General features: G+C 39.5%; 2 protein-coding genes across 4 annotated transcripts in view; one reads left to right on the forward strand and one right to left on the reverse strand.

Moving 5' to 3' along the window:
* The window catches only part of cpne4a (copine IVa), a 60295-nt gene extending 57267 nt beyond the window's left edge, over positions 1-3028 (reverse strand). The window contains exon 1 of the mRNA XM_048261272.1: positions 2738-3028. The gene's annotated coding sequence lies outside the window, so the exon portion shown is untranslated. The remainder of the gene's footprint in view (positions 1-2737) is intronic.
* Positions 3029-3949: 921 nt separating this feature from the next.
* On the forward strand, positions 3950-13707 carry LOC125305698 (cytoplasmic dynein 1 light intermediate chain 1-like). 3 transcript variants are annotated; one of them, XM_048260607.1, is made up of 13 exons: positions 3950-4073; positions 4264-4337; positions 5002-5118; positions 5241-5471; positions 7403-7572; positions 8299-8392; positions 8529-8664; positions 8790-8901; positions 9974-10033; positions 10268-10312; positions 10630-10750; positions 11039-11158; positions 13083-13707. In XM_048260607.1, the coding sequence occupies exons 1-13, from the start codon at positions 3973-3975 to the stop codon at positions 13199-13201; spliced, it is 1500 nt and encodes a 499-aa protein (XP_048116564.1). In that variant the 5' UTR covers positions 3950-3972; the 3' UTR covers positions 13202-13707. The 3 variants fall into 3 exon arrangements, with proteins under 3 accessions (XP_048116564.1, XP_048116565.1, XP_048116566.1); XM_048260608.1 differs by having other exon boundaries at positions 3959-4073; positions 10630-10720; XM_048260609.1 differs by lacking the exon at positions 13083-13707 and adding an exon at positions 11795-13074 and having other exon boundaries at positions 3959-4073.
* Positions 13708-13968: the final 261 nt, after the last annotated feature.

Raw genomic sequence — 13968 nt, forward strand, 5'->3', positions numbered from 1 at the left:
TGGTTTTAAATTAGTGAATTGTGTGTAAATAGTGTGTGATTGTCCATGATTTTCTCAGTTTCTTTCTGTTTCTCAGTGAGGAGTTTGTGTGCTGTTTCCAGATAATGAGTCTACGGAATACACAGACGCAGTAGTAATTCCCAGAGAAGGTCTCCTCTGTACTGTAGCTGGAATCTTATTCTTTTTCTGTGAGTCGCTTTGGATAAAAGTGTCTGCTAAATGAATACATGTAAATTCATCTCTGACAGTTTATTTTCTGTCTGTTGACCCTTTTATTATCCCAGGCAGAGAGTTTCTTTAACAGGTGTGTGAATTGCCATTGCATGAAGATGATTGCCAAATGCATGAAGATGAAGCTGAGTTTGGGTGGGGTCAGTAATAGCATTAGTTGCCCATCATCTGCAACACATTTTTTTGCCAGTTGATATGTGACTTTATTACTGGATTTGTAGTGTGTGCTAAAATAACAAGGCTGGAAACGTTTTGAGTAGAGCTCTCTAAATCTCTCTCTCACTCACTCTCACACATAAACACAGATACATATGCATTACTGTAACACAAACACACACGCACAAACCCACACGCACACACACACACACAAACACACACAAACACACATAAACACACACGCACGTGTGTGTGTGTGTGTGTGTGTGCGTGTGTGTGTCAGTCTCTACTGTTCCTCTCGTATATCTTGTGTGTGTGAGTCTCAGCTACAGTTCTCTATACAATCTTGTTGTTATATCCTGTTATATCTGAGTCTATACTGTCTGTGAAGCTGTGGCTCTTGCGAAGGACCTATTTCACAATATATACATTTCTGTTTGAGAGTAACTTGTAACACCCAATCATGTCTTCACATCCTTGTCACCTCTCACTAGATCTGACCGATGATGACTCGTGAGAAATTAAGCCCTGAACAGACGTACACACACACATTTCCCATGATCAGAAATAAAGCACTCTCTCTCCTGAGATTTCCAATTCACTATGAACCACCACACTGCTATTCCCCAATGCATTCAAACGAATGATACCATTAAACATCGCAGCTATGTTTCATATGAGACATCTCCTACTGTGTCGTTTGCCTGTGGCCACAATATCCACAATATGTTACTGCCATCATCTAATTTTGTGTGTGTGTTTTTTGAACATGGCAAAGCGAAGCAGAACGTGGCCTCCCTGAACAATCACAGGTAATTGTCTCCATGCTCAAGTCAAGGGGGAGTGATGAGTGTGGCGTTGTGAGGGAAATGACCCTAACAGCGGTGTGTGAACTGCAAGCAGCTCTCCCCGGGCTATTCATCATTCCTGAGAGCCAGGGGGATCCGCTGTTATATGTGTGTCTCAGTTTTAAATAAAGTATAAAAAACAGCAGTGCTGGTAATGGTAATACAATTTCTCAGAAAAACAGCAGTGAATGTATGAGTAGATATGCATATGGGAACATAATTTGAGCATATGTAATTGCAATCATTGGTGCCATATATCAAGTCTTGTCACTTATCCTCAGCTACCAATTGGTTTGGTGATATTTCACTGAACTTCCAATAAAAACAGAGATATTTAAATTTATGCTTGAGAACATATTGCTCACTGTACATCGGAAGTACTTCAAACAACATTTTAGGTTCTTACAATGGTCCATTTGGCCACTAGCCATTACAATTAAATGCTGAGAATAAGAAGACTCGGTTTCAACATCACCAGCTGGACTTCACTGACTCAATATGTATGAACAGATAAGCACTGAATGCAGACAGAATGTGACACTGTTGCAGTGGTCCTAATAGTCTGGTATTGTCTGCCTGTGAGACAAACAGGTCTGTTCACTGCCTTGGATGGTAACATGGGCTTCCCACAAACGAGTGAGACATACACTGAAGAGGAGTAACATACTCTCAGAGAAATGGGTACCCTACATTTTTTTTGAATATCCATTAACTGAGCACTAACACAATGCTGTTTGGAAATATGGGTGCGCACTGTGATACCCTCTGGATACTGCGCAGGATAACACTAGTTAGATTAGTTAGGTAAAAAAAATGAGCAAATAGGATGTTTTCAGTACAATAAATGGACGTTCAACCATTAAAACGTTTCTATTGTAAAAATGTCTTATTAAGTAACTGCTGGAATTTGAGCACCAGTAAAGCCAAATAGGCCTAGCCTACAAGCAATTGTAACTTTATCGATAGGCTACTTATGATTTCCTTCAGAAGAGGTAATTCCTTCACTGCTTTTGTTGTAGTTGTCCTATTTCGATCATTATAAGTCCTTGGTGACATTTTACATTTAAGTTGGAGTATGACTGGCTTTTTGCAGCCAACAGGTTTTAATTTTGTTTATCATGTCATATCTATCTGATAGGCTACAGTCTCACATGAAACATTCACAAGTTTCAAGTGGAGTAATATTTAGATGGGATATTGTTCATTTGATTGCTGGTGCTGGGCTGTTACTTCGATAGACTACGATGGTCGTTAACCAGCTTCTGGATACACCTGGTTCACCAATGTTGATACTTTTTTTTTTTTTTTTTAAGATTACGACATGTACTGTAGCTCCATGGGTATCAGCTGATTGACCGATCTGAAGATTAGCTGAATTAGTTGCAATGTGAAATGTTGAAATAGGAAATGAAAGTCTGATAAAGGAAAAATAAAAAATAAATACATATTGTAATAAATATGGAAAGTGACAAACCAAGTCCAGTAAGAAAAATGACGCTCACCTTCAGTAAACATGAACAAATATTCCCAGATTCTGCTCCGGAAACTTCTTTTTGCCCTGTATTTGATGAGTGACGAGAACAAACTCAGCTATCACAGATGGATGCGCCAAGCAAACAGTGGAACCCCCATCCTCAGTCCATTCTGCGAGTGGCATGGGAAACCAACGAAACCTGCCTCAAAGTGAAAACGAAATCAGTGATTCACTCCATTCGCCAACCAATCCACATCCGACTGTCAGGGATGTTTGGGCACAGTGTCAGATTCTTTCACTGCTCTGTCTGACTTTCTCCGCGCAGCATAATCAAGCAGTGTAGGCTAGTGTATAACTCAACTATAAGAAGAGTGAATGTGTGAGTATGTGTTACAACAGTGCTCTCTGGTGTTGACTGGAGTTATTGACTTGATGGGGACAAAAACGGGAGTTCCCTCAGTTACTGCTGTAGCATAGCATACGTCACTGCAATAGTTGAAGCTGCAAATGAATGTGTGGTATGAGAGCATTCATAACGCGACAAGTTGCTATGTCGCGTCATGCGACTAATTAAAGGCTATAGACTAGACTACATTTGGAAGCCGATACATAACCCTTTCATCTGCTTGAGAGATGCATTGAGTTGCTATCTCTAATAAATAGCCTTTTAAAGACTATTACTAGCTATATTCTCAGACCTCTAAATCATTTTCTCCGTCAGTGGTTGCTAAAGTTTTTATAGGCTATTATTTATATGGGGGGGCATATTATAATATTGGGTGATGTGTCTCCCTCAATACATATTCTGATTACAGCCTTGTTTCTGAGACTACAGTATCCACAGCGTGCCTCTCCTGGAACTGTTCAGCACCGACAGACTGAACAGCGCCACGCATCGCGATTCAGTTGTATACAGACAAACACCATGGGAAAGAGTGGAACTGGAAGAAACTTGATAAAATAAAAATCAAGGATAATATTGGATTCCCTGAAAAGTTCCTCAATGTTATCAAGCCTATTTCTAGAGACATTGACAGTGGGTCGTGGAACTGGCAACGTAATGCCAGGAACCAAATACGATTAAAAAAAACAAATGAAAAATAAATGTTTCGCCGACACCTAACTTAACATACGTGTTGTCAAGAAAATCTCATTAGAGTTGTCAGAATAGAATGAAATGCAACCCCACCCTTATTGAACTTTATTGGGCAATGTGGTAACATCCGGGTCTCTATTTTGGGAGGCTGTAGTAAAGCAGTGAAGATGGCTGCCGTGGGAAGAGCATCCACCGTTGCAATGCCGTCTGGAAATTATCCCACGGTAGACAATCAAAGTGCAGAAGACGATGACGGCCAGAATTTATGGTGAGACTTGTTACAGACAGATCAGGCGTACATGTGTAAGCAGAGACATATCACTTAAATCCCAGTCGGAGCTTGGGGCGCTACTGTAGCTAAACAGACGCATGTAAATTGTGATACCTTACTGCATCAATGCCATAGAAATTCAGTGATTCTGTCATTTGATATGCATCCTGTGATGTCTCCCACATAGGTCCTCTATTCTGAGTGAAGTAACAACGCGGTCTCGATCGAAATTGCCAACTGGTAAAAATGTTCTTGTCCTGGGTGAGTGTATTATGGTGTTTGCGTTGTCCGTAGACTGCGCGTGCATTGTGTGTCTTGCGCTTTGCTGTAAGAATGAATGAGTAAGGGTCTAGACAGACAGGGAGTGTCTGCTTGTCTTTCTGTTGTTGTCAAGTCGTCTCGCTATGTTAGTTTAAATATATAAGGTGACTGCCTGTCTGAATACAAAAAAGACAGGCCAGGTCAAAACTGAGCATCATTTATTGTTTAATATTTACGCGTTGGGGTGTTACCCTGCGAAAAGTTAGTCGTTCATGTGTGCAATATAGCAAGTTCATTAACCTATGACCTGGGGTGTAGGAATATTTTGCATCATCTACTATCATATTATGTTAATTGTACAGATACTTCTTGAGGCAGGCCCTGCTGATAGCAGATTGGCTCAGAGTAATGCACCTGCCAGTTATTCAGAGGACTTCAGTGGCTAAAACTGAATCTGCATATTAATTCCTGATTTGCTTAAACAACTCTTCAGGCATTTTTGCAGCTTAACAGACATAATAGATAGGCCTATACAAAATGATAAATCAAATAAAGAATTAGAAGAAAATCATGACTTTTGTTTAGTCTTATTGTTAGTCATTATTAACTGTCTTTTGGTGTTAGACCCTGTGACTTAAAGACTGTTTCTGGGTCATTTCTCTAGGTGAAACCAGGGCTGGTAAAACAACTTTGGTTGCCAAGCTCCAAGGCGTGGAGGAGTACATGAAAGGCAGAGGGTTAGAATATATGTACTTTAATGTTCTTGATGATGACATTGACGGTAAGGATTTCCTTAGTTGAGTTACTTTGCAGTTGACGATGTCTTTGGAAAGAAATTCCAGGACATTTATAGAAGTATTAAGAAATAACCTTTTTTTATCCTTTCATTTTTGGCCTATCTAGACCATACCAGATGTAGTGCTTGGGTATTGGATGGTGACCTGTACCACAAAGGTCTTCAGAAATTTGCTGTATCTCAGGACAATCTTGCCAACACCATGATCCTGCTGGTTGTGGACATGTCCAGGCCCTGGCTGGCGATAGACTCCTTACAGAAGTGGGCGAGTGTGGTGCGGGAGCACATCGACAAGCTCAGGATCGTCCCAGAAACCATGAGGGACATGGAGCAGAGGCGTAAGTTAATGAATGCGGGATGGGAATAGATAGACTGCTGCATGTTGACAAAACTAGTTCAGTCTGAAGTGCTTTTTGTATGCACCAAAAGTGAAAGATCAAAGTCACCGCACACTATTTACTATTTTCATATTTTTTTATTCAGAGCAAACAACGCGTTTCGCTAAGCGCTTCATTAAGTTTGCTATTGCTCTGCTTTTTGTATGCACTTTAGATGCACAATGACTATGTCAGTACAATGTCACTCACTCCTGAGTGGTCTGTTAATAGACAGTAACAGATAAATATCGGTCTCATATAAACTATGGAAGGGTAAATTGACATTAGGTAAGTAAGTATATCACTGGAATCTCTTGTTATTCCACACTGTGAGTTGTACTGATGGATATGAACTATCGGTAGAGTTTGTAGTTTTGCCAGACACTGTTTTTTTGCAAGGGTGTCAGCTGAAAACTTACACCTTCATAGTCATTTGAATGTGCAAGCTTCTGTCATTCCAATGTGGCCTGATAAATAATTCAGCTTTTTTCAAAGCCCATATCTCATATTCTTTATGGGGTTTTATAGAGATACCTTAAGGACATATGATTTGTTTTTTTTCATGCTCTAGATCTCGGGCAATTCCACGGAAAATTGACTTTTTGTCACATCCATAACGCCAGTGAAATGTCTTGGCATTTGTATGATGTGAATGATAACATTCATTTTTTGTGCATTTTTTCTCATGTACATTCTTCAGCCAAAAATAGCAAATGCTCAAATTTCATGTAATCATTCACATCATACCATACCATCACATTTTATTGGCGTTATGGATGTTACAAAAAATGTAATTTTCCATGGAAATGTTCACTTGTCCCTCAAAGTATATTAGCTTAATAATACATTCATAATATGAATGAATTGCATTGTGGTCTCACTGACATGGCATCATGGTTGTTTATCATATTCATACTTTTATGGTGCACACTCATTCTCTCTGGATGAATGATAAACCATTGACCCAGTTATGTTTACATGACCAGCAGAGTGCATTCATGTTTCAGTTATATTCTGTTGTGCTGCCAGAGGATGGCAGTACAATTACATTACGTAATGGCTCAGAATACTTGCCATCATACAGCTTGTCATCAAGTAAATCTGATAATCTAAACAGACAGCATGCGGCATCTATGGTATCTTTGTATTGATCAATGAATGCAAAATTATATATGGATTACAAAATGTACAAGCCATTTAATATAAGGGTTCCAGATTCAGTTATGTTCTAACTGATTTTCATAAAGTAAACTGCTATTAATGCATAGCCCCCACATAAGCTACTGGCTACATTCATGATCATATTTGCCAATGCTTGACAATTGCTAGCCAATGCTAGAAAAAAACACAAGATTTGTTTAAAAAAATAAGCACAGTCAGCTAAAACATACCAGTCAAGGGAAAAGAGAGAGTTCTCTGCGCTTCTGCAAACCACAACAATCCGGTGCAACCAGGGCAGGACAAGACAGTGTAGAGTAAAATACCAGTCAGGGGACTTACTGACTATATTAAAGGAATACTCAATACTTCAAGTGTGATGAATAGGAAGTTGGGCCATTGAGGAGGTGAACAAATTGTTTGGTTGATGTATTTGTTATTGTTTCAGATCAGGATTTTCTTTTGGAATAACTCACTCACATTTGTGAGTTCTGTCATACTTTCTATCACACACATTTCACCCATAGAGGTAATAAACTCAGAGAGAGTGAGGAAGTACTGCCCCCATTCAATTCAATGGCCAATGCTAGGCTAGCTATGCTAGCCAAAAAAAAAAAAAAAAACTCAATTTGCTTACGGTTGAGGGCTGGGGGGAGCTCTCAAGGGGCTCCATTTTTAAATATTGTGGCATCCAAATGTATATCCTTTCCTCTTTTTCTCACTCTATATTTTAGTGATGAGACAGTACCAGGAGTACACAGAACCAGGCAGTGACTTAACTGCGTCTCCCCAGAGAAGAAACCCAACCATGGGTGAAACAGATGACGACAATGTCTTACTCCCTCTTGGGGACAACACACTCACACACAACCTTGGGGTCCCTATGATGGTAGTATGTACCAAGGTAAATGCATTTATTATTATTCTTTATTGTATTAACTTAAGAAATGCACGTCATAAAAGCAGATTAAAAATTGGCTTGCAAAATGTTATAATACATATACAATCCGTATTGCGAAAAAGTTTGGACGCTTTGTAAAGTGTCAAATCATGTCAACTCTATTTAATTGAGATTAGTTCAAAGACAACATATCAACTGAAGGAGAGAAATGGTATAATTTTTTGGAAAAAATATGTTCATTTTGAATTTAATGCCAGCAACACGTCTCAAAAATGATGGGACAGGGGCATTTTTACCAGAGTGATGAATACCTTCACATCTTTACTTCTGAGAGTCTCTGAGATGTTCCCTATTTTGTTGTCTTTATCATTATGCAACTTTTCCAGCCTTTTGTTGCCCCCCCACCCTAGCTTTTTTGAGACGTGTTGCTGGCATCCAATTCAAAACGTGCATATGTTTTCCATGAAATAGTAAAATTCAGTAGTTGATATGAACTATTCTTAATTAAATATAGGGTTGACATGATTTGTAAATCATAGCATTCTTTTTCTATTCACATTTCACAAAGCACGTCCCAACTTTTTTGGAATTCGGGTTGTATTTACATTATATGTATATATGTTTTCTGGTAAATTAAAGTCAATGATTTTTCATTGCATCCATTGCATATCAATATCTTACCACCTCTGTTTTCTTTGACCGTGTATTCTCTTTCACAACCCTTTTCAGTGTGATGCCATTAGCAGTTTGGAGAAGGAGCACGATTACAGAGATGAACATTTTGATTTCATACAGTCACATATTCGTCGCTTCTGCTTGGAGTGTATCCTTTTACCATGGCTGGTGTTCAGTGGAACTGATGAGTATGAGTCTGTTGTGCAACAAGACAACAGGATAATTCTCTCTCTCTCTCTCTCTCTCTCTCTCTCTCCACACTTTCCTTGACATTTACCTCATAGATGGGGCTGCACTGCTGTACACTTCAATGAAGGAGAACAAAAATCTAGATTTGTTATATAAATACCTCGTCCATAGACTATATGGGTTTCCTTTTAATATCCCTGCACAAGTAGTAGAGAAAGACTCTGTATTTATGTAAGTATATATACAGTATATATACTAATATATGTCAATATAGTACATGAAGATGTCAGTATATTACCTATATATTTGTTGTTGAACATTGCATTTGTTTATCTCTGTATGCACTATATACCTAGCCCCTCAGGTTGGGACAATGAAAAGAAGATAGCCATCCTGTATGAGAACTTCCAGTCTCTGAAAATGAATGACAACTTTGAAGACGTTATTGTTAACCCTCCACTGGGAAAGGTAAAGTATGTGTAACCATACAAACACTGTAATGAGAATGAGATATTCACAGTTACATACACGTAAAGGATGTTAGAGGTGTGTCAGTGGTGTGTGTGATGATAGAGGTGTGTCAGTGGTGTGCGTGATGTTAGAGGTGTGTCAGTGGTGTGTGTGATGTTAGAGGCGTGTCAGTGGTGTGCGTGATGTTAGAGGTGTGTCAGTGGTGTGCGTGATGTTAGAGGTGTCAGTGGTGTGTGTGATGTTAGAGGTGTGTCAGTGGTGTGTGTGATGTTAGAGGTGTGTCAGTGGTGTATGTGATGTTAGAGGTGTGTCAGTGTTGTGCGTGATGTTAGAGGTGTGTCAGTGGTGTATGTGATGTTAGAGGTGTCCGTGGTGTATGTGATGTGTGTCAGTGGTGTGCCTGATGTTAGAGGTGTGTCAGTGGTGTATGTGATGTTAGAGGCGTGTCAGTGGTGTGTGTGATGTTAGAGGCGTGTCAGTGGTGTATGTGATGTTAGAGGTGTGTCAGTGGTGTATGTGATGTTAGAGGCGTGTCAGTGGTGTGCATAATGTTAGAGGCGTGTCAGTGTGTGTGTGTGATGTGATGGCGCACTGATTAAGACTCCAGTTTCTGGTGGTTCACATAACTTTGATGGTTCATATCTCTTCCTGCAGCTTCCGTTTACTTGATTTACACTTAGAGAACTGCTGTTCAGTCTGCAGAGGTGTGTTCCATTGAGGCAAACCTAAAGCCTCTATCAGCACCCCTCTGAAATTGTGTATTTCTAGTAGTAGTGGGGTGTGTGTGTGTGTGTGTGTGTGTGTGTGTGTGTGTGTGTGTGTGTGTGTGTGTGTGTGCGTTCATGTGTAGACATGGTAACTGCCATTAGTAAGTATTTGCTGCAGAGATGGTTTTAGCAAACAAACCAATCCATGGAGATGAGTAGAATGTAAATGGGAATTCCAATGTAATAAGAATTAAAGCAAAGCATCTTTTGCTCAGATTATGGAGTGAAAACAGAACCAACTGTGTGGATAATGGATGTTTTTTTAAAGTGCTTCTGATTAAAGACAACCTTTGTTTTTGAAGTTTGTACATGAAAAGGAACTTGGAGCTGAAGATGACCAGGTGTTTTTAGTGAAATTGCAGGTACGGAGAGACTTGACAACTACACACACACACACACACACACACACACACACACCATGAAATATCACTACAAAACCCAAAGTTACTGTGCATGCTTGTTTGAAATAGGACAAATGTCAGAAGATGTTGCGCTAAATTTTAAGATATTTTGAGGGCCCAGGACTTCTAAAACTCTCCATGCTTTAATGCCATCTGGACTATCCTCCTAATTCTGGCGTGTCTCCTCCTTCTTAGTCACTTCTGGCAAAAAATCCTCCAGCTGCTGCTGGAAGACCTGTGGTAAGTGTGTGCCCAGATAAGATTTGCTGTTTAGAATGTTTTATAGTTTCCTCTAAATAATCATTAAGGCTTGCATGTAAACAAAAAAAGAACATTTTGCGTAGTATTATTTAGCATCTCATCTCCCTCCTAAAAAATCTATTTGGTCCATTGACCTTTGTTGGATGAGAATAAAATATTAAGTGTAGTTCTGAAGTAGACTTCCACTCTGACTAGTGGCCATTGGTGGCTTTTCACCAGGATTCCACCAATAGGGAGCCAAGTGAGAAACATTCTTATCAGAGAACATAATCACCCCTTGTGTTGCTTTTCACCAGGATTCCACCAATAGGGGGCCGAGTGGCTCGCCGAGGACATCAAACCGCTCCGCCACAGCCAATGTAGCCAGTGTCATGCCCATGCAATCAGGTACCAAGAAGATAGATCCAAACATGAAAGGTGTGTGCACTGGACATGCTTTAAATGTGTGGTTGCATGCCTTCCGTCTGAACTTCTCCTCTCCTCTGCCTGTCACCCATCTGGCTCGTCCACCTTTCCAGCGGGAACCTCAACAGTCCTGCAACCCGCTCTCGAGCAATGGCCATCTTTCATGTCTTGGGCTTGCATGGTTCTGATTCTTGTACTTCGTTTTATTCCCCAAACTACAGTCCAGTTTCTGTTTTGTTGAGATTTTAAAGTCACTGTCTCTCTTATCTCTCTGGTAACGGTGGTTGTTTCCAACTACAGGGGGCCAGACCAGCGAGGGTGTCCTGGCCAACTTCTTTAACAGCCTACTGAGTAAAAAAAGTGGCGGTCCAGGACCAGGTGGGAATGGAAACAGTACCCCAGGGACAGTCAAGAAGTCAGGTACTGTACACCTCAGCAGAGAGTTTCCTCTCATCCTGAAATGTGTCTACAATTGTTTGACTGATTTTATGGGTTACCAGGCACAACAAAATTATAACATGTTCAAGTGATAAGACCCTCATTCCAACATCGCACTGTGGACCATGTTTACTCCAAAATACCTGATTATTATGTTACCTCACAAAATACCTGATTATTACGTTTTGATAGATAGATAGATAGATAGATAGACAGATACATACATACATACATACATACATACATACATACATACATACTTTATTGATCCCCAAGGGGAAATTCAAGATATGCCATTTTAAATGAGTGAAATAATAAGCTGCATGTGAGCCAAGGAAGAACCTGTCGTGAAATATTAGATGGCCATTTTTACTGTACTGACAGTTAAATGATCATCAAAAATAAACTGAATCCCACTACTTTTCTTCTTCATTTCAAATCGTTCTGGTCATATTGTGTCCACAAGTGCCTCCATCGTGTCATCTTCCCATAAGTGTTTTGTAACCTCTGCAACTAGTTGTGTCCTTCCTCACTGACTTGTCATCCTGACCACTTTCTGTCAGAGAATCAATTCCTCATAACTCATATGACGTCTCTCCCACTTCCTGTGTGTGTCAGTAACGGGATGCTGGCCTCGCTAAGGTCGGTGGAGCACTCACTCCCTCGCATTAGCGCATTCGACAGACAAAAATGAATAATTGATGGCCAGCAATGCATGGTGTTTTGTGTGTGTGTGTGTGTGTGTGTGGACATCAATGCATGGCCATAACATTTATCAGAAAGGCCAGTTGTGTATGTATGTGCACCTGAAGCTCTCAGCTGCATGATTGCATGAATGTTATTGCTTGAATATTCTTGCACCTCCTTTGTCTTGTACTCTATATTTCTCATCATCATGGCTAAAGTACCTGACACCTGGCTTTCCTGTTGTCTATGTATATTGCACAGTATCTGTCATTATATTGCTTGTTGGATATTTCCAAAATCTGTTTGAAAGTTTGATTATTAGTTTGTGCTTTATGATAGTCCAATGACTGACTGTTGACCCATTTGACATGGGCAGCCAGGATTACCATGGTGACCGTGTTCCTGTGGCATAGAGTTTAACTCACTCGTTAAGCTCCAGAAACTCCTGGGTGTTTCTTCATGTATGCTGATCAGTGGAGTTTCATGTTTTGAATAGAGTTCCTGTTCATGAGTATGAGGGAAGTAAGTCTGGAAGGGAGGCATCAAGTATGATTCATGTGCAACAAAGCCCCACGAGGACCTATCTTAATTCAACTCTTAAAGCATTAGTGCTTTTACTGTTTTTGTTTTGGATTTTGTTAAAAAAAATGAAATTCATCCACATGAACAATACACAGCGCTGCACCCATTGACCCAAGAAAAGAAGGGAATGAAAATGATTGTGGGATAAAGGGTTTAAAAAAAGAGGAAAAGAGAAGGTGAATATATGATATAATGATTATGTGTGTAACAACACACAGACATACATATACAAACACATTGTTTAAATAAAGAACACCAAAGTTGATGCAAGTTGTGAAACAGATGACTTCCATTAGATTATTGCAAAATTCAAGTGAAATATGACTGATTTTGGTCAGGAAGTAATTTTCTGAGTTCACAGCAGATTTATGTGTGCATCCCATACATTACAACATCAACAATTTACACGCTAAGTCAGGGTTTGTCAACTTTAATGATTGCCCAATATACATATCTCCTGAGAAATATCGTATTAACTTCAAAAGTTATTTATTTAATACTGAATGCCATCTATATGCTTTTTAGTGTAAAAAGAAAGAAAAAAAACAAATAAGCCTGGTAAAACATCTACACAGCTTGGCGGCAGTGTCACTGTGTTAAATCTTTATATAACACGTTCATTATGTTCTCTTTCCAGGTTCCAAGTTGGGCTTATCAGATGTCCAGGCAGATCTGGATTGCATATCTAGCCAATCAGATCTGGAATCTTCGTCCCCCACCACCACAGCGCACCCCATTGAGTCAGAAGAGTCCTGAAGCCTTTTTGCAAACACTTTGACCTCTACCCCTTTCTTTTTTTTTAAAAGAAAGACACCTGTTTGTGTCCCCATCAAAGTGAATCAGCAGTTCAGCTACAGCACAAAAGCAGATTCACAAAAACAGAATCATAAGCCTCCTTGGTCTCTTGCATGTTTGCCTGTTAAGATGCAGTTAAGCTGTACAGGAGTTTGGTTGTGCGGTATGATGACATGAGAATAACCCAGAAGGAGATGGAATGATCGGCTGTGTCTGAGTCTGGGAAGTGAGTGTAAGGCTACTGATTGTGTCGGATAAAAGCGCCACATATTGGTGCTTATTGAAGTTTTTACTGCTATATTTTGGATAGACACTGAGACACAGAATTCATTCATTTGTAATTCCATCCTTAAACTTTGGAGGTATAATATTTCAGTTTTTTATCAAATCAAATCCATAAAAAAATGAGGAAATAAAGTAATGCTTAAAAATGTGTTAAAGAACAAATAAATCTTCTCCTCTTCTTCCTTCTGCTTTAAAATAAATTACATTCATTTTATTAACATGGGTGGTGAATCACTGTAGGCCTATAGCTTGCTGTTTGTTTGTGATACAATTTGATTATTTCATGGAAAATATAAGCACATTTTGAATTTGATGCCAGCAACACATCTCAAGAAAGTTGGGACGGGGGCAACAAAAGGCTGGAATAGTTGATAAAGGAACATTTCACAACTAATTAGATTAATTGTCATTATGATCATTGGGTATAAAAATAGCATCCCATA

Source organism: Alosa alosa, chromosome 13 (assembly GCF_017589495.1).
Source record: "Alosa alosa isolate M-15738 ecotype Scorff River chromosome 13, AALO_Geno_1.1, whole genome shotgun sequence".
NCBI lineage: Eukaryota > Metazoa > Chordata > Actinopteri > Clupeiformes > Clupeidae > Alosa > Alosa alosa.